General features: G+C 41.0%; 2 protein-coding genes across 4 annotated transcripts in view; one reads left to right on the top strand and one right to left on the bottom strand.

Moving 5' to 3' along the window:
- CLIC6 (chloride intracellular channel 6) overlaps positions 1 to 25,731 on the top strand; it is a 131,972-nt gene that overhangs the window by 54,091 nt on the left and 52,150 nt on the right. The window lies entirely within an intron of this gene.
- Positions 12,651 to 25,731, bottom strand: part of RCAN1 (regulator of calcineurin 1) — a 34,830-nt gene continuing 21,749 nt past the window's right edge. For 2 of the 3 annotated variants that reach the window (XM_081908799.1, XM_081908801.1), the window contains exons 2-4: positions 19,974 to 20,147; positions 18,122 to 18,281; positions 12,651 to 16,809 (exon numbers count right to left, since the gene is read on the bottom strand). In XM_081908799.1, the coding sequence (XP_081764925.1) occupies positions 16,631 to 16,809; positions 18,122 to 18,281; positions 19,974 to 20,147 (513 nt within the window). In that variant the 3' untranslated portion in view covers positions 12,651 to 16,630. Of the gene's footprint in view, positions 16,810 to 18,121; positions 18,282 to 19,973; positions 20,148 to 22,222; positions 22,535 to 25,731 lie in introns of those variants that run through there. The other variant, XM_081908800.1, reaches the window with a different exon arrangement.

Raw genomic sequence — 25,731 nt, 5'->3', positions numbered from 1 at the left:
TGAAGGGGGAAGGGGGGAATGCAGCTGGCAAAGCAGCACAGCTCTGCCACTTCCCCCCGATGGCTCTACGAAGGCTTGGGAGTTGCGGGCGCGCTGCACGCCAAATGTCACTCCCCTCAGAGAAGACACCCGGCAGGTCCGCCCCACTGCACCCCCTTTCTCCACCTCTGCATGCAGCCCCAAGCGCCGTGCCACACTCCACCTCTGAACGGCACCTCAATGCTACAGAGGTGCCAGAACACAACAAAGAGGTGCTGGAACTCAGTTCTGGTGAGATCTGACTGAAAAAAGCCCTTTGTCTCAGGTTGGATGCTTCTGACGTGTTAGCCCTAGGTCACACTGACCTTAGCTGTGAACTTCTAAGCTCTTAATGTTGTTTTCAGGACAAGAGCTGCCCTGCCATTGAAGTACAATCATGCCTTTATTTCATAGAAACCTTGCATGTTGTCCTATTTAAAGGACAATATGCCCTTTTCCCCTTGGGCAAACATCTCAAAAAATAAGAACAGTTTTCAGATGCTCATTCACACTGTTGCACATTGTAAACAATACAACAATACGCCAGGGCTTACAGTTCCGCATTTTATTCTTACATTGTCACTGAACTAGAAGGAATTTGATGTTCTGAACTACATGGGGGTGTTTTGCCCATCCCAAGGATGTCCCTGACAGGCACCTTGGCTTTCTCCCATTCAGCTCAATGGATGTTATTCATTCCTGTGGGCAACAATGTACTAGATACGTAATCTGCTCACCAACTCTGACACTGAGTGGCCAGACTATCACAGATAGTAGCCCTAAGGATAATGCAATGCCCCTTCCCTCCTGAAAGAAGCTCTCAAGTTGTTAAAGGACAGTCTGTTTCCAGCAATTCACACTCAGAAAACAAAGAGGGTCCAGGTTCAAGAGCAGAGAAGGATAAGAGAAGGCACTGGAGCACATTTTCTCTTCCTCTGGCCCTCATGCCGAATGTGGATTCCGGGCAGAGGGTAGTGAATTTTCCTTTTCCCCACTTTACTGTAGAAAGGCTTTCTATGGTTTGGTGAGGCAGTGTTCATGGTCACACTGGAAAAGGATCCCAGGCTAGTTCACACAGTTACAGCAATTCTTAAAGTACAGTGCCTAGAATTATTTGAGAAAGTGATGTGCTGTGTCTGTGCTTTAAAGGTATAGTGTACATTGAGGGTTTTTTATTCAAAGGGTTTGGGGCTAAACTATACCTGACATTACTCATGTGTTTACTCAACTCACACATCTTAGAAAAAAAAGCTTTTAGGGTAAGATCTACCACATCACCCTTCAAAGTGTTCGTTAAATGCTGCATGTTTGGCACACAACATCCTCCGCATGCAGATAAGTCAGAGAGGCGAATTTTATCAGCCCAGACTTGCCACTGAAGGCAAACTGCATCATTCCGAATCCAGCGTTTATGGGATAGCCTCTAAACACACAACTGATCCCTGAAGCAGCAGGGTTTTGACTTGTTTTGTTGCATTAAAACACTTCTGGATCAGGCCCAGCACCATCAATCCAAGTTATATGTCTCTGGAATAACATGTGAACATGCCTTCTTAATTTAATGTGAACCAATAGTGGCTTAGACAGTACTAAAAGGATTTGCTGCTTTCGGGATCAGGCTCTATGAGTCTTCCTGCTCAGTTGGTTTTTTAAATATAAAACTCTCTTATGCTTGTCAAATAAACTTCACTTGCCACTAAACGGATTGATGATGTTCTCCTTTTCTGCACAGTTTACAAAGCACATAGCATAATATAATTCCAAAGCAGCACAAACGGTGTGTTACAGTAGCCCAGCCTAGGATTGTGTGCTATTTATTACATGGCTGAGAGCTGCAACCTGGGAAGGGGTTGTGTTGTGGAGGTTCCCCCCCCTTTTTTTCAAAGGGAGCAGAAGGGTGAAGAGAGAGAAAAGGGAAAGAATCCCACTCTTGTCAATCTAGATATGAAAGACTACGAATATGCCTGAGGTCACAGATGCCTGAGGTGAGAAAGGAAGACTTCTGAGGAATGCAGCAGCTGTGCGTTTCCAAAGCATTTTCCTGAGGAGAAGTGGTTTACAGTGCTGCTGATTTATGGTGCCCACTGAGCCACAGGAAGGTAGCCTATGACACAGAACTTGCCTTAAGTGAAGGGTGAGGTATTTCCCCCAGATATTATCTTTGCCTGAGGAGGAAAAAACTGAAATGATAATCGGATAAGTACTTATTGATACCTGGGCCCTAATCCTTGGAGTTATTCTCAGTACATGCAGGGAGGGAGGAGAATGTCTATAACAAAGGAGCTGAGTATATGTGGGGAAAAGGATTAACATACTACCAGGAAGAGAAGAGATAAATTTATCTGGGGCAAGGGCCAGTTCAGTACATTTTGCTGCCTGAAGCAAAGCACACACACCCATTTCATGTATCTTTCATCTTTCTTCTTCTTCTTCTTCTTCTTCTTCTTCTTCTTCTTCTTCTTCTTCTTCTTCTTCTTCTTCTTCTTCTTCTCACTTATAGTCAAGTAAGATTATCTTCTGGTCTTAACAGTGAATCCGTACATGACTGTGGAGGCCAATTCTGGATCCACATGTCCTTCCACAGTGGGGACATAGGTTTCCATGTGGGAATTGAGCACGGTGAGGGTTTGTCAAATGTGTCTTCCTCTTAGCTTGTTTCTCCTTTTAGCTCTGAGTTCGTGCTTCTTCGAAGTCCATGACACCTTTAGTAAAGGCTCTTCTCCAGTTGGGAGCGCTCACAGGCCAGTGTTTCCTAGTTATCAATGGTCATACAGTGGTACCTTGGGTAACATACGCTTCAGGTTACGCTTCAGGTTACAGACTCCGCTAACCCAGAAATAGTACCTCGGGTTAAGAACTTTGCTTCAGGATGAGAACAGAAATCTGACCATTTTTCATGCCAGCTCTAGAATGTATCAGAAAAACAATGGACTGCCCTGGGATTAGACCATTAAGTATCAAACTAGGACTGGGAAGACTCAGGTTCAAAATGAAACTCCAACAACTGAGTGTCCTTGGGTCAGTCACCTTCCCTCAGTGTAATCTGCCTCACATGGTTGTTGCGGAGTGTGTTTATGTGTACGTACAATACTCTACATTCCTTGGAGGAAGAGCAGTATATAAATCAAATAAAATAACGTGAAAAAAACTGATAGCTGGTCCTGAAATACTACTTATTAGAGGATAGAAAGATAATCCGCTTTCCCCGTCTGCCTTGAGCCTCAGCTTAGTATCCATTTTGTCCCAACATCTTTTGATCAAATTGTCCTTTGCCTTGTCAAGGAGAAACCTCAGGGAATTCAGCTATTTCATAATAGTAAATACAGTAAGGAATCAGAACATGTGGTCAAAAACAGAAGACACAAACAGCCAAAACCATAACAAACAAATTGGCACTGGTGTACATAGGACATCATGCGCTGTTATACATTATGTTCCTGGGATTTATGCCAGAGAACATTGAAAGATAGACCAACCCTCTAATGGAACTATTGGTACTCTAGATTGTTTGAGGAATGAAAACTGGGGCTGGTGGGAATGAAATTACAAGGTGCAGCAAAATATATTATTATAATAACTTACTTGTTAATTGTAATAATTTGCCTTTGGAACTTAACAAATCATGTTCTTTTAATCTTAGGGGTGGGGACTGCATATCCACAGAAGAATTGCATAATGTTAAGTGTCATTTACTTCATCCAAGTTGCCTGTCACAAGAAGTGTCATTCATTTTTGTTATATAAAATGACAGTCCTTTTTAGCTATTGTTCAATTAACCTTGACAGTTAACTTTATTAAAATAAAAGCTTAAGTGTTGGGGGGGGGAAGATATTAGAAGCAGAATACACAACGAGTTAGTTATATTCAACAGTTCCTTCTGTACTGCCTTGTGTGTGCTTGTAACAGATCTGGAAACTTAGTTTTTCATCAGATGTAGGTTTATCTCATACTTCATAAAATTTAATAATTCTTATGGGTAAATCAATTAAGTGTGTTGACATAAATGACCCATTTGCTTTATATAGCAGGTATGAAAGTCAAAGCTAGAGGCAGTATCATAAAAACAGAGCAATTCATTTGAGAAACCAATAAACAGACTAGATTACACTTGCTCTCTGCAATATTGTATTGCCAGGATCCTATCTTCAATGCATGTCTCGAAGACAGGTGGCTATTCTGAGGTGTGGCTTAGGGCAAAAACGTGGATCAGTGATGAATCAGACCCTGAGGTTTCATTCCATATCACTACTGACAGAAGGACCATAGTTCTATGGTATAAAGCAAATTGTTGCAACAACAGCAGAATCAAGAGCTCAAACTGAAATCAGGAATAGTCATGTGAAAACAGCAAGTAGACAGGTGGATACAGGTGGATAGCGAAAACACACAGAGCATTTATGAGATCAAGGAGTTGGCATTACAATTCCACCAAATGCAAACAGTGTAAATGTGGACAGTACAGTAAAATCTCGGTTGTCGAACACAATCCGTTCCGGCAGTCTGTTCGATTTATGAAACATTTGACAACCGAGGAGCGGCTTCTGATTGGTTGCAAGAGCTTTTGCACTCAAGCAGAAGCTTGCGGCAGACGTTTGGTTTTCGAAAAGCATTTGGAAACCGGAGCCTTTACTTCTGGCTTTTCGGTGTTTGGGAGCCAAAACGTTCCAAAATGGAGGTGTTCAGGAACCAAGGTTTGACTGTATCAGGGTGGTGAAACCCTAAGATTACTGTGAATAGCTCCAAATGGATCTCACCAACTGGGTAGCAAAATGGCAAGTGAGGTTCAATGTAATGAAATTGGTGGAGGCTGGTCTATTTGGACATATAGTGCATTTCCCCATGAGCTTTAGTTTGTCATTAACCAGCCCCCACCAGCCTGCCTCCTTACTTGCAGCCATTCAGGGGGTGACCCTGTCTGTCATTGAGTCTGGCTCCACCTACTGTTGGTCTCTCTGCCTTCTGCCAAATGGGCTGCAGCCACCACTGAATTAAATGGAAGGTAGTATGCACTGGGATGTGTTTGGGATATATATATGTCTCCCATAATGTATTTCCTCATACAACACTTAATTTTTGGAATTCACTGCCATCTTTTTAAAGAACGAATGTGAGTACTCTACAATATGCAAGAGTAGAGGGCAGTGTCCAACTAAACAGTTTTGCTAGTTCAAGCAGTTTGGACTGCACAACAGCCCTCTTTCTCCTCTCCTGGCACCCCTTCCTCAAGCTCTTTAAGGAGTGAGGGGAAGGCCAGGACAGGCAATGTGGAGGGAGGAGAGAGAGAAAGAGAGGATGTAGGCAAAAGCACCTGCATTAGTGGAACTGTTCAGCTGGGCACCACCCTTCATCTCCAGCATGTTGGCTCTACCTACATCCAGAAAAATCTTGAATATATTATTCAACAAAGATGAAAACAAACGTAGGTAGGTCTAATAGGAAGACTGAAAAGGGGAGGGTGGAGTGCGGAGACAATTGTATTGCTCTCTGGAACCACCAAACCAGCATTTAAGAGGGCAATATGAGTGTGTTCTATGTCTAAGAGGATTTGAAATGTTTTTGTTTTTTTATTTTTCTGCAATCTCACTTTCCAAGATCTAAGTTTAAGCTTGGCACAATCTTTGCTGCTCTGTATCTTGGGTAATCTTATATGCAGGGATGACGCTGTTGTAAGCTGAAACACATCAGCAGTTATTTGGAGGAATCCAGGTCAGCCAAGCTTTTATGTCATCCATAATGTCAAGCTGCCAGTGATTTATACCAAGATGCACTGTCATTCTGGCACTAGCGGAAACATATTGCTGAGTGGACATTAAGTAACGCAAGTAAATAAGCTTAGGCACACTTCCTTTTTGACTTAGTATGAGGTGTGCACAACATTTTGCCCTTTCCACTGCAAAGGAATTCAGAAGTTGTGTAGATGACCAATATCCTAACTCAGATCCTTCTGAACCCAGTAAGTTTTAGTGGAGTAATTAAAGGACAGAACTATTATAAGAGAATAAAATAGCTAGCTACCAAAACCAAATCAGTAGTTGGGAGTTTTTACCCAATTTCTGAAGGCATTCAATGCTTTGGAAGCATTACAGAAATGACTAACATTAAAATTTGAATTGTCCACATCTGTAAATCAAACAAACATACTGTTGCATCCCAACCCGATGTTCCCATGTTTCCTTTTGGGAATGAAGCACAGTAGAGACTGGTGTTTTTCTGATATATGGTTTATTTACAAATATATACAACCTGAGCCTACAATAGAGGGGTTTACACTGTCAGCACTCCCAAAAGCTCTTGCTTCTCCCATAGCCACAAGTTTGGATTCAACCATTTCTCTGTTACTCTGCCTTTATTCCTTCCCACTATCTGTGAGTCGAGGGAGGGGCTCCCATTTCCGTCTCCCACAAAGCCCCTTCCTTTGGTCTCCTAGGAAGCTAGCCTGGCCTGATTAGCTTTTAACACTTGCTGGATACAGGGATTAGATGTCTGGCATCCAGCTTAAGACCCAAAACCTTGATTAAATCCCAACACTTACTGGATCCAGGCATTATAGGAGTCTGGCACCCACCAACTCATAAAAGTGATGTGACTTATTAGGAATTTCTGTGTAGCTGCCACAGAATGTCTGTGTAAAGGAGTCTGCATGCCTGAGGTTGGTGGTGCAAGGGGCTGGGCTACCCACCCTGGGAGAAATGCAATGCCCCAGTCATTCGGTCTCTCCCCCCAACTTTGGGTTATTCCATTAGGAAGTGTATTAGAATTCACACGCATTGGGTCATTGGGTTGCTTCTGTGTTCTTTTTAGCTGTATATATGGAAGTTCTATGTTGCCTTCTGGAATAAGTTTAATCAGCCTGAAAGGAGGCACCACACTGGGCCTGTCTCTTTCTTCACAGGTCACCACTGACACCAAACCATCTGGGCAAGTTGTCTTTCAGTCAAATTTGGCCACCATTCCTGAGCTTAGCATTGATGAAACCCACAGTTCCCCACAACTCGGTTTGAAAAGCACTGTTCTAAACCACTGGGGATGATGCAGAAAGTGTCCGTATTTTCATCCCTCCCATTGCAAAGATCACCAGATCATGTTTGTTTTACTTTCTGTCTCTGAGAAAGGAGGGGGCGGAAACCACTCTTCCAGACTTCCATCCCTAGCATTGTGTCCTGGTTATTTTGGTCTGTCTAGAGACTAGATGGCAGTATGACAGAGCTGATTCTCTCGTGAATGTTTGTTATGTTCTTTTATTTTGTTTAATCAGTAGGAATAAAATTAGGTATGCAACAAAACCTCCACAGTTTTGTTTCTGTTACTCTGCTGCTTTTGAGGTGCTCACAATAGCGAATGTAAGTTCACTGCACCAGGACCTGTTCCAGGGGAAGGCTGTGCTGCTGTTCCTGTGATCGGAAGGTCAAAGAAGGTGCTCCTGACACCCAGTCCATGCAGGCGCTGAAGACATGGGCTGTACATGGGTCAGAAAGATCCTGTGCATGGCAGCTACTCACAAGTAGTGCGCATAGGCTCACTGCCAGAGTTGGTCACATCTTGGCTTTTACTGAATTGCTTCCTTAAAAAACAACACTTCTCTTCCCAATTAGGAGTGTTTTTAGTTCTTTGCAGTCATGTTCATCCCCAAATCATTTGCCCCTGGATAAACATGAAGCAGTTTTCCTGGCTAGTTAAGCCGCATTTTTCTGGAGCAACTTAACTGGAGTTCATCAAGCAACTTGCTTCCTGTTTATCAAGGAGTAAACTGTAAATATATTATCATAAAGTGACCAGCAGTGGATCCATGTTAGTCAGGCCGCAACTCGCGTGGCTCCTGCCTTAGAGCAAGCAGTTGAGCCAGAGGCGTCTCTTCCTGCTCTATAATCCAGGGCCTTGATTTTGTGGTCTGTGACAATGCCCTTGGCTTCCTTCCTTCACTAGGAGAACAAAGTGCATGAGCTGGCATGTTTGGTGCACCTGATGTGGGATGACTGTATTTGCATAATAAGAATAGCTTTTAACTTAGGTGACTCCTCTTCCTCAGTTAAAGACTCCTACGTACAGCCCCCGCATCCGCTGAGATCCTGAAAGGTGCTGATGTGGGTGAGGAACAGGCCAATAAGCTGTTGAAAGAGGAACATCTGTTTTTCCTCATTAGCATAGTTAGCATTCTCAGAGGAGCAACCTGAGGCCATAGATAGGCAAATTAAGTTGTGCTGGATTGAGACAAGTTGGAGGGAGTCAAGGACACGATAACACAAACACTTCAAAATGAACTTCCCTTCAAAACAAATCTACTATTAGTTGTACCTTGTTGAATAGCTTCTTCTTCCGAAGAATAATAAGTTGTTTGTGCTGTCTTGCACCGCACTCCTTGCTTTTGAACTTTTTGTCTGCATACTGATGAATGAAGTTGTAATGCAACGTGGGTAAGAGATGCATTACACCAACTACAAAGGCTCGCTTGTAAAATAATATGTGCTTCGTTAAAGTAAGCAGACACAGCAGCCATTCTGCACAGATTACTGTACACAGCAACACGAGACCAAAGAATTATGAGGGGAGATTTACTGACCTACATACTGCAACTGTATTAGTAGTGGCAGGCTATAATTAAAAGTTACATCAATGTTTCCATATGCAACACATTGTTAGAGAAATGCAGGATTGTTATGTACCAGTTAATAACAGAAGGTGCTGATGGTGGTTGATGAACCTCTGAAGGGCTGGGTTTGAGGGCTCAGTTATACCAGTGGACACTTTGTATAAAACTGCAAGGCGGGGGTGGTGGTGGTGAATTTTGGGCTCAACTGTATTTGAATACAGAAGCATTTGAGCTAAGAACTCTCTAGGAGTAAGAGGCAGAGGAGAAGGGACTTCGGGTGCTTTCAGACTGTTCCTATTTTAGGGGGGGATTCAATCACATGCCAGGGAATTCAGGTTGTGCATTTATTGTTGATTGTGAGGTCTTGCACAAGCAGCCAGCTCCCCCCAACGATCAGACTTTTTTTGCAATGAAGAAAGTGATGAGAAAATGTGCTGGAAAGCATGGGCTGACACTTTGATGCAATGTCATCTAATCTCCCCACGAACAAATCTGAATGAATGCTCAATCAATGGTCAACATCATCTAATTTCCCTGCAAAGAAATCGGGATGAAAGCTCCATAAACATGTCATCTGGAAGCACCTTTAGTTCCCATCCTGCCTTGCCTCAAGTGGCATGGGAGCCCAGTCACCACTCTCCTTCAGCCTTGGAAGGGAAAAGAAAAGAGTTTGTATGGATGTTTCCACATATGAAATGAAACAAGTTGTTTATACCTTTCTTTTCTTATTTAAACAGATGTGCTTAGAACAAGATAAAGTCATTATTGCTTAGAGGTGCAATGCTGCAAAGTAACCACATCAGCATTTCAGTAAATTGGTGATGAATTTGGCTGTTATGATAATTGCATGTCTAGACAAACAAGCATGGGTGCATTGCTCCTTTGGCATGATTGTGGAGGCAGGCCGAATTATGTTTGTTTGGATGGGCTTTGAAGAGTAATGAGGTCTCAGCTAATTGTGGCTGAGATCTGAAGATCTGTTGGCAAGAGTGTTTTTATCTGAATTTTTGACTGGGTTTGTTTAACTCTAGACTGGCATTGTGTTAGGCTGTAAAATACCTTGTTTAATTCGGAAGAAATGATCATCATAAAAACTATTAAAGGAAAATAGGACAAATGGCAGTAAATGTGAGCAACTTCTGCCTCTGAATAAAATATATCAGTCTTATCTAGCACCATACTAGTGAATTCTTGTTTTGGAACTTTTTATCCTCGTGTTTTGTGTACAGCCTATTTCCAGCCACACCTCACACATCACAGACTTTTGTGACACTGAAGACAACAAACAGACCGAGAGACAACAGACCATTAAGACATAAGCGCCAACTTGAACAAAATATTGGGGGGCTCTGGAAAAGCATAATCCACAATAATTTATTTTGCTGGAGTGCAGACAGTTCATGGGCTTTGACAATCCTTTTAACCAGTATGTTTCCCACTTTGTACTTATGCGGTTTGATTTCTGTCAGTTTTGACTAAAATTTTATGTTTGGGGAATTTGGTTAGCTTGCAGCTTTATTTATCCTGACCCGAAGGCCCTTATCCCCTCTCTCCTTTCATGATGCCTCTCAAGAATCTTCACATATAGTGAATTCACCCATGGTGTTATCACAACAGGACACTGGAGGAGAAATCCAGGGCTTCGTTTAGCAGAATGTGAAGGGGCTCCAAATGTACAAAAGTGGGCACATTTTGAAGTAACTGTAGTTGTACGCAGTGCTATTTTTCTAGAAAAAGAGGTCCTGGAACTCACCATAAACACCTCCCTTGTTCTCTTATAATGGCAATGGCGTCCACCTCTGGCGAGTTCCTGCTAAAAAAAAGCCCTGGTTGCAGGATCAACAAAAGAGGGGAGGTTCCATGTGTCCATTAAGCCCAGAGTCTAAAATGGCCTAATTGTGCCATTTCAGAGTCATGGAGTTTACCAACTGATTTGCCCAGGTCATGTATTGTGAAAGTTTAGCAAGGCCCTGACTAGTAGGAGGTGAGAGAGCTCCATGACTCAACATAGAAAGGTGCATTGTCTCTCATTCTTCTCCCAAAAACCTCATGAATTGACCTACTGACTGACTTCTCCCCCCATGGGGTTACTAACACCCCCCCCCAACTGGTGCTGTTTTTGTGCTTTTAACAGCTATGTGACATGCACAGAAAGTAAGCAGGTAAAACTCTGGTGAGAAGTGGCAGAACAAGCTTCACTGGGTAAATTTCTTGTGGGCTGAAGTTTTGGAACAGGGCCACTAAAACTTGGTGAGCACAGCCAGTTTCCCTCCTATTCCCAGCATAGGAGCCAACTCCTAGGAGCCAAGGGGGCTTCAACCCACCCCCAATAAAATATTTGAGGGGGCCAAGACCCCCCAGTTGATGGGCATTGCCATTCAAATGGCGTGAATGCACCATATAATGTGATCAATTATGCAGGGTGGATCTTACCCGCCCCCCATATTTTATTCAGTTTGGCACCCCTGATTCCCACACAACTGCTTTTTGCTTCGTAGAAGTAGTCAACAACCTTTTGGGGTCCTGTTGGCACATTTGCAAACCAGAAAACCTGTCATGGACACCAGACTAGCCAGGCATGCAGTGGCAACCTGGTCTATTGGATATAACAGATTGCTTTTCTAAGCCTAATTTCAGTTGGGAAACAAAAAGCTGCTGTGCCAACCATGTTCCCAGGGGCACCACATTGGCAACTCTCAACATACATTCTCAGCAATTACTGCAATTCTTTATTAGTTCTATATCGAAGATGGAAGGATGAAGGGCAGGCTGAATCTGAATGAAAGGTACTTGCCCCTTGGTAACCTGGTAAAGTTCATAGCTGAGGCGATATTTCAACCAGGGGAAGGGCCCTACATAGCTCAGTGACAGAGCATCTGCTTTGCATGCAGAAAGTTCCAGATTTCCTGGCATTTCCTTGTAGGTCTGGGAATGTCTGAAACCCCGGAGAGCTAGTGCCAGTCAGTGTAAAAATAAGACTGGGCTAAATGGGTCAATAGCAGTGGCGTAGCAAAGGAGGGCTAGGGGCGCTGTGGCCCTGGGTGCAAATTTCTGAGGGGGTGTGACCAGGCTCCCGCATGACAGGCTCCCTCATCAAGGCTAGAGCTGCAGGGAGGCAGTCCGAGCCTGCCTCTGGGATACCCAAGAGGGAGGGAGAAGAAGAAAAGGAGGAGGAGGAAGAGGAGTTTGGATTTGATATCCCACTTTATCACTACCCTAAGGAGTCTCAAAGCAGCTAACAATCTCCTTTTCCCTTCCTCCCCCACAACAAAGACTCTGTGAGGTGAGTGGGGCTGAGAGACTTCAAAGAAGTGTGACTGGCCCAAGGTCACCCAGCAGCTGCATGTGGAGGAGCGGAGACACTAACCCGGTTACCCAGATTATGAGTCTAGCAGCAGCTGTGCCGCTCACTGAGGAGGGAAGGAGAGAGGGGATGGTGGGAAAGCACTGCCAGAGCCATATGCATTGCCCAGAATGCCTTCCCACAAGGACAGGAGAGTGAGATGACACAGTGGCGCTCCTGGCTTCACATTTCTCTGCCTTATCTCTGCTCCCAGGTTTGGGCTAGTTTGCAAGAAGAGACTCCCTTGATTAGACACTGGCCAGTGAAGGGACTGACCATTGTCCAGTTCAACACTGGCCCCACCACGAGTGCCAACAACCCGCGTTACACCCCTGCTTTCTGAATAACTTATTATGCAATATGCTGGGACAACTTGAATATTTGCAGTGTTTTTCAGCTTTTTTGTGGCTATAGAGGTAATGTTTTTAAAGGGTATTGACAAAACAAGTTGCTCTTGATCAGGTTCTTATTAAATATTCTTGGCGGACAGAGCCTCTAGCTTATCATCATCATAAAAATAAAATAAAATCAGTGTTATATTCCTGGATATCTAGCTCCACCTGCAGGACAAGGGAAGTATCTCTACTAACAAGTTTTCAGACTGGTCATTTTGAATAGAAGAATTTTATAAGTTAAGCATCTAGTTTTTTTCTTTCCGGTTTCTGCTTCAGGAGATTTAATAATAAACACAACACAAACACATGCCTTTTTGTATAATTTATATTATAAAGTATGAAAGTTTCTATGCACATTTGCCCATAACAATTGAACAAAACATATAACATTGGCTATCTCAAGCAGACCCCATTTCACCCACAGGAGCAATAAAAATAAATAGGCTAGGTTGGATTTCTATGCATACGTGGCATTTTATATGGTTATTTCTGTGACTGCTGAATTTCCTGCTCTACTGCTTAAACACAAACAAACCAAAAAATCTGGAAAGATAATATATACTATGAGTATTTATTTTGTAAGAATCATGAACTCCCTTCATAACCTTTTTATCAATGCAAATGAAACAAGCAAGGAAAGGATCTGAAATGAAAAGTCAAGGGCTGGAATGTTCCACTCAAACGCAAGGACTTCGCTGCTAATATTTCAAATATTTTACTTGTAAACTAGAAAATTGGGGTGCAGATATTTTAAATTTTACATGACTCTGAACATGTGCCCTATTTCTACGAGCTGCAACCAATTCATACCATCATTCCTTTTGAATTTATTACATTTGATATAAAAATATGTCTATTTAAATATGGACAAAATTGTGCACTTTTTTAAAAAAAGCTGTCATTAAAAAGTTCTGCAAATAATAAACTTGTGCTAAAAAGGTGTGTTCGTAGCAATAAGTAAGTACGGTAGTAATTAAATTAAGATGCAAGCATGGGCAATTCCTGGAACCTCCTAGTCCCCACTCTCCATGACCCAGGAGCACTTCTGTTCAATACTGCTCCTTTACACACCAACTAAACTTGTGTATTATTTCAGCCTACTTAAGTTCACCAAGCCTCTGAATGTCCATTTGCTTCATGCGGCATCTTAGACATAACACTAGAAACCACACCTCTATGTGTTTTCTCATTATCATTAAAGCAAATTAGGTGGGAATCAAAGGAGCACTGCTAGGTTCAGAAGAATTATTTGATTACTAAATTCCAATCAAAAGCTGTATCCATGTACAACAAGAGGAAGGACCACCAGAAAGTTTTGCCAAGTGCAAGCAAGCTAGTAACAAGTCAGGCATGGGGAGGTGGTCTTCCCATCAGCCAGCTTGGCCAATGATGAGGAATGATGGGAGCTATCATCCAACAACAGCTGGAGGGCCACAGATATTTAGATAACGAATGCACTACAGTAGCTCAGCTGTTGCTCTGGTCCATTCCTGGGCTATCTAAAGTGAGTAAGGCTACAGCAAACCACATAGCCTTGCCTTTTTTCAATAGCAAGCCCTGTACGCCAGCTGAATGAACTGACATGAGACAGGATGAGTGGAGCATTGGCTAACACTTAAGAAGAGCCTGTTGGATCCGGCAAGTGGCCCCTCTAGTCTAGCATCCTGTTTCCACAGTGGCCAGCCAGATGCCTGTGGGATACCCAGAAGCAGGACTTGAGCACAAGAGCATTCTCTCCTCCTGCCATTCCTCCTCTCTTGTTGCAATGTACAATATCACATCTTGCCACAGTGAAGTATTTTCCAAGGGCTGCATGTCATAAGGTGGACTGGTTTTATAAGCAAATAGCATACTGTGTTTGTCTTGTTTACATTCTGTATTTAATAAATGACAAGTAGGTAGTTGTACATCAGTGTAGGATCAGGCATAGTCAAACTTGGCCCTCCAGCTGTTTTGGGACTACAACGCCCACCATCCCTAACTAACAGGACCAGTGGTCAGGGATGATGGGAATTGTAGTCCCAAAACATCTGGAGGGCCAAGTTTGGCCATGCCTGGTGTAGGTAAACTCCATAAAGCACTCTAGCTGACATACCTGATTTAGTCCCATTTGGGTTCATTGGGACTAAGGACTGCAGCTCTTCCTATATAGTTAGACAGCTTAAATCTTTGATATCAATGGCACTGAAGGAGCCCTATTTGCAGGATTGCAACTTAAAGAAAATTAAGCCCTAATGACCTCAACAGCATTTACTTGTAAGTTTAAATAACCTTAAATAGTCATCCAGCTTAACTGGTCTGTAGAGTGGGTATTTAAAACATTTACAAATATAGGAGCAGTTTATACAGTATAAGAAAAAGGCAGTAATACAATCAAGATCTGCAACATGACACCCTGGAGCTTTTTGGTTGCCCTTTGAAAGAAAACAAATACATACTGTTGTTTCATTTGTACTTGTATTGAATGGACTTCATAGTTTTTAAAAACACACATCTTGGGCAAAGCTGGAATATTACAAATACAGTACACTCTGTACTGCTGACTTAATCGAGCTATTTATACTATCCTGGCTACATCTGTTCCGAGAAGGATGGTACACCTCATAGTGAAAAACCTCTCATTAAAATTTCTCTGACAGAACAGGTTCTCTTAAAACAGAGCTCCCACTGACATCTGTATGGAAATATCCAGCTTCTTATAGTTTCTAGAAATGTACAAGCAGCATGAAATCCCTCATATTAGGAAAAAAACAAACAGAGAAAACACCTTTGCTTAGACATCACAAATTGTGAAATGTTTATTTTTAAAAGCCTTTTAAAATTCATTTCAATAATCCATTCTAAAAGAAAACTCCTAGAAATACTTGACGTGGGATGTCGCTGTGCAGTAAATTTTGCTTGTAAATATGGTACAAAAAAGCTTGAACACCATTTACCGCTAGACTTTTAGCAGTAGCTAATAAATTGCTGCTCAGACACAAAGCACTAAAAAGAGAAGAAAAAAGCATTGTGGCTCTGCATCAAACAATGGGAAATATAACACATCTTACTTGATGATGCTTTAGCAGAAAATATTTGATATAACTATCTACTGCCAATTAAAAAATTAAATAATCTTACAGCTAGTGCAACAATCCTCCCAGGAATTCATGAGAAAAAGGCACTCCAACCTTCGCAAATGCCACATTTCACATTTGTTTTCACACTAGATGTGCTCAAGCACCATTAACAACATTTAAACATCAACAGTTATAAATTTACAAGTTTGTGGCTAGGGCAAGCTTATATTCTCTCTCAGTTGTGAACTGTAACAACAGAGTATCAGCTTTATCTGCGGGTTCCTTGTACTTCTGATCGGTATAGAAGTCAAGGTATTTTAAATCAATATTAAATAATGTCATTTAGAATAATTTAAAATTGTCAACCCACTTAAAATGTGTACAAGTGTTTTATAGGTTTTCTAGATAAACCATGCATTGGCAGTTAACATTAAAAGGGGATATTGCACATAACTTCACTAAAAATCTGTCCCCACTGAAAAATGAATGCCAATACAAACATAATTCAGAAGGAAAACTGAGAAATCAGTATTTGGGATAATGTAAAACTGGAAAATGCAGAGGAAGTTAAACTTCTCAAGTTTTACAGGCATGCACAAAATCTAATAGGAAAAATGATTAAATATATCTTACTGTGGTTAATATTCAATGTTAGTCATACTCAGAGTAGACACATCAAGTCCACTGATTTCAATGGGTCAACTTGGGTTATGACTAATGTTGGACATCACCCTTTTGCATTAAAATCATCTCTTTACCACCATAAGTCATATACAAGCTGCAATCTCTAACATACTTATTTGTATGCCCTACTGATTCCAATGGAGTGTATTTATCAGTGAGTGTATTTTAGAATGGCAACCATGCTAACTTATGAATTGGAGGACTTTATCAGGGACATACATAAATAGGGAAGGCATCCTCAGCTGCTTTGTAACAGAAGTCTGGAGTATCTGAAAATAGCCCTAAAGCACAACAGTACATGCTTTTTGCCCCAATGCCACTATTTAATCATTCTCCAGGACAACCATCCAGAAGTTCATTTTGGGATTGGTCTTGTCAGCCAACGTGCAGCATTAAAACAAACAAATGAAGACATTCCCTTTCTTAAAACATCTGTATGTTAGAATTGCTGCTTCCACCTCTAATGTCATCAGATTTATGACGTCATTTCCTCAATGCCTCCCTTGAGCATGCAAGTTTGGAACATTTCAAAGCTCTACGTAGTTCAACTTTGGTAAGAAGGAGTATAGTCTGGCCTTCTGGTTTGAATAATTTTTGGTTTGGGTTTTGCTTTCTTGGCGTCTTTTCTCTCTGCTTCTGCCTCACGTTCTTCGTTCGTGTCACACACGTGGACAACAACACTGGGAGTAGTTTCTGTTGCAGCATGAAGTTCATACTGGTCCCCTAAAATGTTTTTAAAAATAGCAACAGTGGTAAGACAACTGTAGATATAAAATACTTGTACATTCCCCCCAGTAGAATTAATAGCTCTGTGTTGTGGTGAGGAAAGGGAGGCATTAGAGCTCCTTTCCCTGCTCCTCTTCCCAGATCTTCAGAGCAGTTGCATGGAGCAGCTCATTGTTTGTTTTTAAACAGTGGGATAACATAATCATGGATTACCCCTTTTTAATCCTGATTGCTACCCCTCAACTTCCAGTTATGAACTCACAAATCAGCATTAGTTTCTCAAATCCTGGGGAGCTATGGGGTGTTTTATTCTCCTTTTCAAATTTTGCTTCTTCAGCAAGTGAAAGTTATGTTTAACAAGCAAATGTAATGCAGAATCAACGTATATACTATCAGCAAATTTATAAACTTCAGCTGGTTTAGGTTCCCCCAGTATCATCCCCTCTATCTGCAATGTTCAGAGATGAGTGACAATCTCTATGTGGTCAAAATGGCAGCACTCACACAGAAAGTGTGTGGCCTGACTCAGGGGAACCCTGACATTTGCAAAATTACAAAGACCTTGAGAGAGAGAGAAATCCTGAAGGTTCAAAAAACACCACATAATCCAATAAGGACTGAGACACGCAGAATAGTAATAAAATACTGCATGTTTCATGGTTAAGGGAAATGGAAAATGTGGGGAGAGGGAATGGCTGGCTGGAAGCCTGCAAGGGGGCAATCTGCACTGCAACATTTTGTTGCAGGCCACACTTGTCCATTAATTGTACCTTAATATGACCATACTAAAGGCTGTGCAATTGTTCTTACTAAGCCTCTCTGCAAGATCAGCCTTGCATTAAAACACTTGCCTGGCAACCATAGGCAAGAAGCAATTCTATGCAAGTGAGTGTGGGGGCTGGTGGAAGAGGGATGAAGCATTCATTCCATGTGTTATGTTTGTACCTACTGCAGAAACTAAGCGGGCTGCTGAAGGTGTGAAGGCCACATTCACACTATACAGAAGTCATGCCTTCTGCCAAAGGATCTTGAGAGCTGTAGTTTGTTAAGGGTGCTGTGAGTTGTCAGAATACAGCTTTTCCCCTGACAGAGCTACAATTCCCAGAGCTCTCTGTGAAGAGGAATTGTGAAATGTTTCTGAAAACTAATTCTGTGAAGACAATAGAGGTCTCCTAACAACTCTCAATTCAGATCACAGGTGTTAGAGTGAATAAGTTCAATTCTTATGCGGCCACACCCATTACAGTAAATCAACAATAAAAGGAAAATTAACTTGAGCCATTACACTTTAGGCATATATGCCTCTTACCTGGTCCTAGTTTGGAGATCGCATATAAAAGATCATAGTTAATGGCAGGTGTAGCATCATCAGACTGAGTCCAACCAACAGGGGGAGAAGATGGAGGTGAAATCAGAAATTGTTTTTCTGGATCTGGTGGTGCTAAGCGTGAACTTCCAATATGCAAAGTCTGGAGAGATGAAACAGATTTTTATTTTTTACTTTGATTTTTTAAATGCACATGCATGGAATACAAATATGTCGTGCTCATGGCAGAGGTATGTAATGGTATTAGACAGAACAGTGGATTGGATCCAGAGTCAGTTATGCTTAAAATAATCTGTCCCTCTGATTTCAATGGTCTGCTCTAAGCATGACTAAGTGTGGATCCAATCCACTGGGCTGACAATATTAGGTTAATGAAACCAAGAACTTTCTGCACCCACCTGGTATATAGAGATAATGATAGAACATTTTAAACAACCCAAAAGATAAAAAATAAAATGATACTGAAATTTGGTCTTTAAGATATAATCTTATGATTCCTGGGAGGATGGATCACTCTGTCCCTCAGCCTGCTGCATTTCCATACTGGCTGCAGGGAACCTTAAAAATCTTCCCTTGTAGCCAGCGTGGGAGTGTAGGCTAGTAAAACAAATGGGAGATCAGAAACATTTGTGAGCTCATTTACAAGGCTGTCTTAACTAGAAGAAGAATTCAAGAGCAGAATAAAGGCTGCTTCTAATGAAGCATTTTGAACTTAACAGACTATCACAAGACAGATGCACTATTATGGTGAGTATACACATGTATAGATCAGATTCCCTTCTTTCTAAGTCTCTTTCTTCTAGATACTTGCAAATACCTGGGAATCTTCTTCTAGTTACAGCTTACATGTATTTTAAAAAGAAAAAGTCACAATTTCTAGATTGTATGTGTCCTTCACAATTCACAACTTTTCTCTTACTGATATCTTATTGTGTTCATGCACTTTCTAATGCTTTTATATTTTATTTTGTATAGAAATTGTCGTTACAAATTTGTTGTATGCCGCCCAGATTCCATAACTAACTAATCTGCTCAATGATCTTACTCTTTTTTGTTGAGGTTTATTTTAATATACATAATAATAAAATGTGTCTGAAATGGACATTCAGATTAATCCCACTTCAGCTTCCATGATTTTCTTTAGAAATCTCTGAGAAAGCTTATCTGGTTGCACTTTCAAATAACACAAGATAGAAAATAAAAAGCTTGTCCTCTTTCAATACAAATGATTTGGGAAATCATACATAAAATATAGTTATTCCTCATATCTCCTCTCCTGAGGTTCCACAGTGTCTGTTAGTGACATGATCAAAAGAAGCAATCCTTAAGGACTGTGTCTTATAACAGAACACTTCAATACCATTAAAGAAGTAGAGCAAATGCCAGATCTCCTAACAGTTTAGCTGTAAAGTGGTAACCAGAAAACTGCCTAAGCAAATCCGTATCATTAGGGCCTTAGTGAAAATGAAAATGGTACTGGAATGTGTGATGTCATCCTTTCTCGGAAGCGGTACTTTAAGAACACATCAAAAATAGCAGGCGTCACAATTCAGCTGCTCAAATCACTGCAAAGTAGTTCTATGAAAGACAGGTGGTTTATGAAAAGATTCTGTAACATATTGTAATTTTTGAGTTTGCATAACTGAAACCTAGGGCCACAGCCCTGCTTGGCTCTGAAGCTCAATAGGTGGATCACTTTCATTCAACCCACCCTACTGCACAGGGTTGTTGTGGGGCGAGAATGCTTTACTCAAGAGTTCACTGGAGGAAGGATGTGAAATGAAACTGGCAACAATGAAATTAAATGTTTACCAAGTAGGTTTCTCTGTCTTACCTGAGCAAAATACAATTTCAATTCCTTTCCGAGAAATTCTTTCTTGTGTAACTGAATTTTAACGTCAGCTGCTGACAAAGGGTCGCTGAAGTTTATCCGTACTCTTTTAAAACTTTTAAAATACTGAAATGTGACATCTTTGTCATATGTTCTAAAGAGTGCTTCAAATCTTGCCTGAAAGACAAATGGAATATTTTGTTAAAAAGCTATCTTGTATTGCATAAACCATTTAAAATTATTTCAGTGGCCTACAGACTTGCTTGCAAAACAACAACCAAGTACTCCCTCCCCTCCCTGTGGGGAATGTGTGTCCCTGGACCTAAACAAATAAACAAGGGAACTTTTGGGGTTTTTTGCAACTTTTGGGCTCTGGGGGATAGTGTATTATATAGCTTTTTCTCTTCTGCCAGTGCCACACCTCTATTTGCAGGGAACTTGATACTCAAACTGCAATTCAGTTATGTGGGTTAAAATGTTTCCATTCCAGCTATTTCACTCAAGGATATGTGCAATCAGCCTGATAACCAAAAGGTAGAATTCAAGAGGTAAGCCCTAATGGCTTTAAGCAACAAGTCATCACTGTACCATGCAATAAACCCAACAAAACACAAACCCTTTGCTAGATTGATGAGAATCAGTATCAATTAATATGTATTAATAGGAATCATGCCTTTGAATATAGTCTTTTTCCTGACTGGTTCTGTATCTTTAACAATGTACATGAAGTGAATGTGTCAGCCTACGTTTTCACCATGATGCAAGGAAAATCTACACTAGCTGAAACTACCATGCAGCTGCTAAAAAACAATGTGTGACCCTATTTAGCAAGCGTGAACGCATAGATGCACGTTTCCAATCCAGAGTGCTTCAAAATTTAAGAAACATACAGAACCAGTGTGGGGGTGGGGGTGGGAGGCTGTGGCTGGATGAAGAAATAGTGGAGACTATTTCTATGTGGTGGTTATCTAGTTTGCATTTAAAGAAAAAACAAAAAACACAGAAAGTCTGAAAAAAGACAATTGTTTCTGACCCCAAATAACAAATAATCTGTGGAACTTCAGGTGTGGCAAATCCGCCACCAGCTGACAGCTCCATACTATAGTGATGCATGCTTAGCGCATGTGTTACTGAAACTTTCGGGCAACTAATCAACTCAAATTTATTTATGCATCATTCACAGAGGTGTCTGCCATTTAATATTGAGAATAAGGAAACTAGGAGTGGAGTTTGAGGAGGAGACAATAGTTCTTAATCACATTAGCTGAGCATTTATGTATGTTATAATTTCCTGTTTCACAATCCATTAACAGGAACTGACTACAGTTTCTTTTGCCTATTATAACTTGTAAGGGAATCACAGAATACTGAACTTGCTGGGTTCAGTTAAATCACAAGTCTATAACAGGTTTTGCATGAACGAGATAACGAAACATTATTTCTTTAAACTTTCAAACAAGTATGTAACACATGGGAATACTATACAACTTTGTACAGAAAGTTGTCAGCCCAAAACTGAGCTACTTCTCTTAAAGAGTACAGAGAATGTGTTTTCATTCTACTTACAACTAGGCTTTTGTTATTAGCATTTTGAAGTTTTGGTATAGTCTTGCAAAAAGCAAAAGGAAAAAAAAAAAAAGCCAGGCACTGAACAAGTTACAGTGAGCCCTGTTCAAAGTTCCAAACCCAGTTCCCACCCCCTGCTACTTCCCCTCCACCTTACTTTCACAAATGAAAAGCTGGATGAAATTGTAAACAGTAAAGCTAAATTATTTAAACTAGAAGAATATTTAAAAGTTCACACTTACAGTTAGAAGTATTGAGGATTTGTAGACAGTTAACACAAAAGTACTTAAAGGATCATACAAATTACCCCACAGGAAATAGGAAGCTGCCTAAATCAGTTCATTAGTCCATCTAGCCCAGTATTTTCAACACTGGCCGGCAACAGCTCTCCACTGGTTCAGAAAGAGGTCTCTCCTGTCTTTACCTTGAGATGCTGGTGATTGAGCCTGGGAGCTTTTGAATGCCAAGCATGTACTCTGCCACTGAGCTACAACCTAGCATAATCTTAAGGCATTATTGCAAGAATTTATAAAGCATACAGAAACACAAATGGACACCAGCTTCTGCAGTTTGGGATTATTTTGACATTGCCATATCAAGACCTAACCTAGTCAGTCATTTGAACACACCTACATTTTTTCAGTAACTATATTCCTCACCAGAAACAAAAATCTACAAAGCCTTACCCTAACTTCTGGTTGATTGAAAACCTTGTTGTCAGGAACGCAAGCAATTAAGGAGCCAAAAATGTAATCAAAGTTCCTAAAATGCATCTTCTGCTCTCTTAAAGAATGCTAAGAGCTCAGTACAAGATCACCAAAAAGTCCTTTTTTGAAGAAGCAGTTTTGTACCGTAGAGTGAGAGTTTATAAAAAGGACCAAGTCCAGCCCCTCAACCAAAAAAAGAAAAAAAAAAGAAGGGGGAAAAAACGTTTCAGAGCATCCTGTATGCGACAGCAAATTCCTGAACAAAGTCCTGCCGCATGCTTTCAGGCAGTCAGGGACAAAATATAAGCTTCAACTGGAAAGAGGTGACGTAAGCACATTAGTCAGTTTCCCTATGCTAATTAACTTTGCTCTGGAGAATGGAAAAAACAGCTGAGGTTTGCATAGGCAGCTGCTTTATCAACTCCTCTTGCAGCATATTTTCCATTGGTAGTAATTCCATTTAGCACTCAGACAACATGCTCTTCACTTGAATGGGGCAACCCACTTTAAGATGGAAAAAGTTACTGTTTGAGGACCAAGGTTTAGTGCAATAAACAGCAATTAGCTGGCAGAAAACATTGCAAAGTTTTGGAAAGCATACTAAATCTTAGTCACAGTGAAACTCAATCCTCCCGATGTTTACCCAGAACCAGGTCCCTCTGGACTAAATGGGACTTACTCCCAAGTGAGTATAGGACTTCAGGCTTGTACTTTCCAGAGTTAACTGAATTCTTTAATGAAGGCTGAAGAAAGCCTCTTTTGAAGTGTTCCTGTGTCAAACAAAATGTTTCAAATACTGGAAGAATCCATTTCCCTTTTAAGTCTGTTACGTTCTTCCACTTCTCCTTTCCAAAAACAACCCTCAAAGGAAAAGTGTGATTTTTTTAAAGCACTGTTTACTAATTTTTTCATATGCAGGTGACTCTCAGCTTACACAGGGGTTATGTTCCAGGAATAGCACATAAAGCCCAAATTTATGTATAGTCAAAAACACAGTGGGGTCAGTGGTGGGTGGGATTGCCAGTGTGAATGTTCCCTCTTTCTTTCTTTCTTTCTTTCTTTCTTTCTTTCTTTCTTTCTTTCTTTCTTTCTTTCTCTCTCTCTCTCTCTCTCTCTCTCTCTCTCTCTCTCTCTCTCTCTCTCTTTCTTTCGTTCTCTTTCTGTATGTATGTATGTATGTATGTATGTAAAGCTGAATGTGCACAAGATAACTGTGTGTAAAATGTGAGTTATCTGTATCCTACTCTGAATTGAAAATAGGATACTGGGCCACTAACAATTTCAGTGGCATCCTGTGCAATGCTACCCCCGCCCCCCAACAACTTCTTGCACTCCATTCTACAGCATTGTTTTGACGCGTCTTACAACCCAGAGCCCAGTGTGACTGCACTGGTCACACTACCCTAAAACTGCCTCTGAGCCAAGTACAGTGGTACCTTGGTTCTCAAATTTAATCCATTCCGGGAGGCCATTCAACTCCCGGAATGGTTCGAAAACGAAGGCACGGCTTCTGATTGGCTGCAGGAGCTTCTGGCACTCAATCGGAAGCCACAGAAGCCGCGTCGGACATTCGGCTTCCAGAAAACTTTCGCAAACCGGAACACTCACTTCCGGGTTTGCGACGTTTGGGAGCCAATTTGTTCGACTACCAAGTTAACCACTGTATCCAATATTCTTACACTAAGTCAAATATATGAACTGGGTCTTATTGCAGAGTATCTACAGTGAACTGTGGCCTGAAAGGGGAAACAATTCTCATGTCTATCAGCTTGGGAAACCATAACCTGCTAGGGCACTATGGGAGAATTAAGATTACCCAAACCTTTCTGATCTTGATCACATGTGCCCAGGAGCAGCAGAGGTGGGAATACAGACATGAGGCTCCTGGGCAATTCTTAAAACATCCACTCCAAATGGCAATAAATCCACGTGCCTTTTGAAAAACAGGTTTCTTGTTGACTCTGGAGGCAAATAGATCCACTTTAGATAGGCAAGCCTACACATCACAGTTCATGAGTACAAAGCAGAAACCTGAATAGATAAAAAAAAAAGAGTGCCTTTTGAAATTCCTTCCCCACCCTCCTCCCCAGGATAAACTTTCCAACTTATGCAAGCTTGAAGTATTGCAAAATGGTAAGGTACTAACATGAAGGTATGGTACAGGAAGGAAAATTCAAGCCTTTATCCTAAAAGTAATCCAGCCTCAAAGCTGTCACTTGACACCTCTCATCACATGCTAATCCATGCTTTTCACAAAACATTTTTTATTCCTGTTCTTCCTCAAGTAACTTCAGCTTTTACTTTTATTAAATGATGATTGCAATCAAAATGCACTTGATCAAGTGTACTGACAGAAGAACAAGAAGTCATATTAAAATGGGAATTTCTCACTGCTACCAATAAGAGGTAACCGTACAGAGTCTACATAGGCTTCCTATTACCATTTAAAGACTGAAACAAACAGTGGACATGACTTAAAGACAACATGTTCTCAAAAAATCTTTCCCTTTATTGTTTCCTTCAATATTCACCCTGAGCAAGAGTTTTTGGTACCTTGAAATCTCACTCACTGAATTGTGAACATCATTTGGCCCCAGTAAAAATATAATTTAATACCCTTGTGAATTTCTTTCTAATAGGTCATCACTACTACGTGCTTTTTATGTGGAAGAGAAAAGCAACAAATTTTAATCAATAAAATTATTCTGCTACTTACTAAGTTTATTTAGTAAGGATATTTAAAAAAAAAAATTATACTTTGTTCATGTTTGTTTCGCATTTTCAGGAAGAATACCTATGAAAAGTTAATTTAGTAGCAATAGAATTTGTAGCAGCAAGTAGTTTTATATGAAAGAATGATGAAACAGTATGCAAGGAGTAACATTTGTTTCTTGGTGAAACAATGTGTCACTGACGACATTAAGAAACCAGAAGCTGGTATTGCAATTAGTGGGAAATTATTTCAATGGCTTCTTTTCTACAGTTTCCTGCTCCACTGCAGAGAGAAAAAGCAGTATTTGAAGAGAACACAAAACAGTTCAAGCTAGGGACAGAGATCCCAACTAAAGCACCCAAATATTGAGTAAGATTGTAAATTCCCCAGAACTCAAGACTGGGTTTTTTAAAAACTGAAAAACAGAGAGTAGGGGAGAAGGGGCAGACAAAGCAAGAGGCTATGGAGAAGCTAAAGACTGAAATTTGTAACAGTTTTAAGATGGAGCGCTGTATGTGTCATGTAGTGGAACCTCGAGTTGCGGACGTAATCCGTCCCGGAGGCACATCCGCAACCTGAAGCATTTGCATCCAGAAGTGCCACGTCTGCGCACGCATGCGGTGCTATTTAGCGCTTCTACGCATCTGGCGAAACCTGGAAGTAACACGTTCTGGTACTTCCGGGTTGCCGCAGGACATAACGCGAAAAGACGCAATATGAAGCAGACGCAAAATGAGGTATTACTGTACATTAGATTGCGCTGGGTGCAAAACAG

The sequence above is a fragment of the Podarcis melisellensis genome (genome assembly GCF_964234715.1).
Source record: "Podarcis melisellensis genome assembly, chromosome: 4".
Lineage (NCBI taxonomy): Eukaryota > Metazoa > Chordata > Lepidosauria > Squamata > Lacertidae > Podarcis > Podarcis melisellensis.
This window is presented reverse-complemented; position numbering and strand designations above follow the sequence as displayed.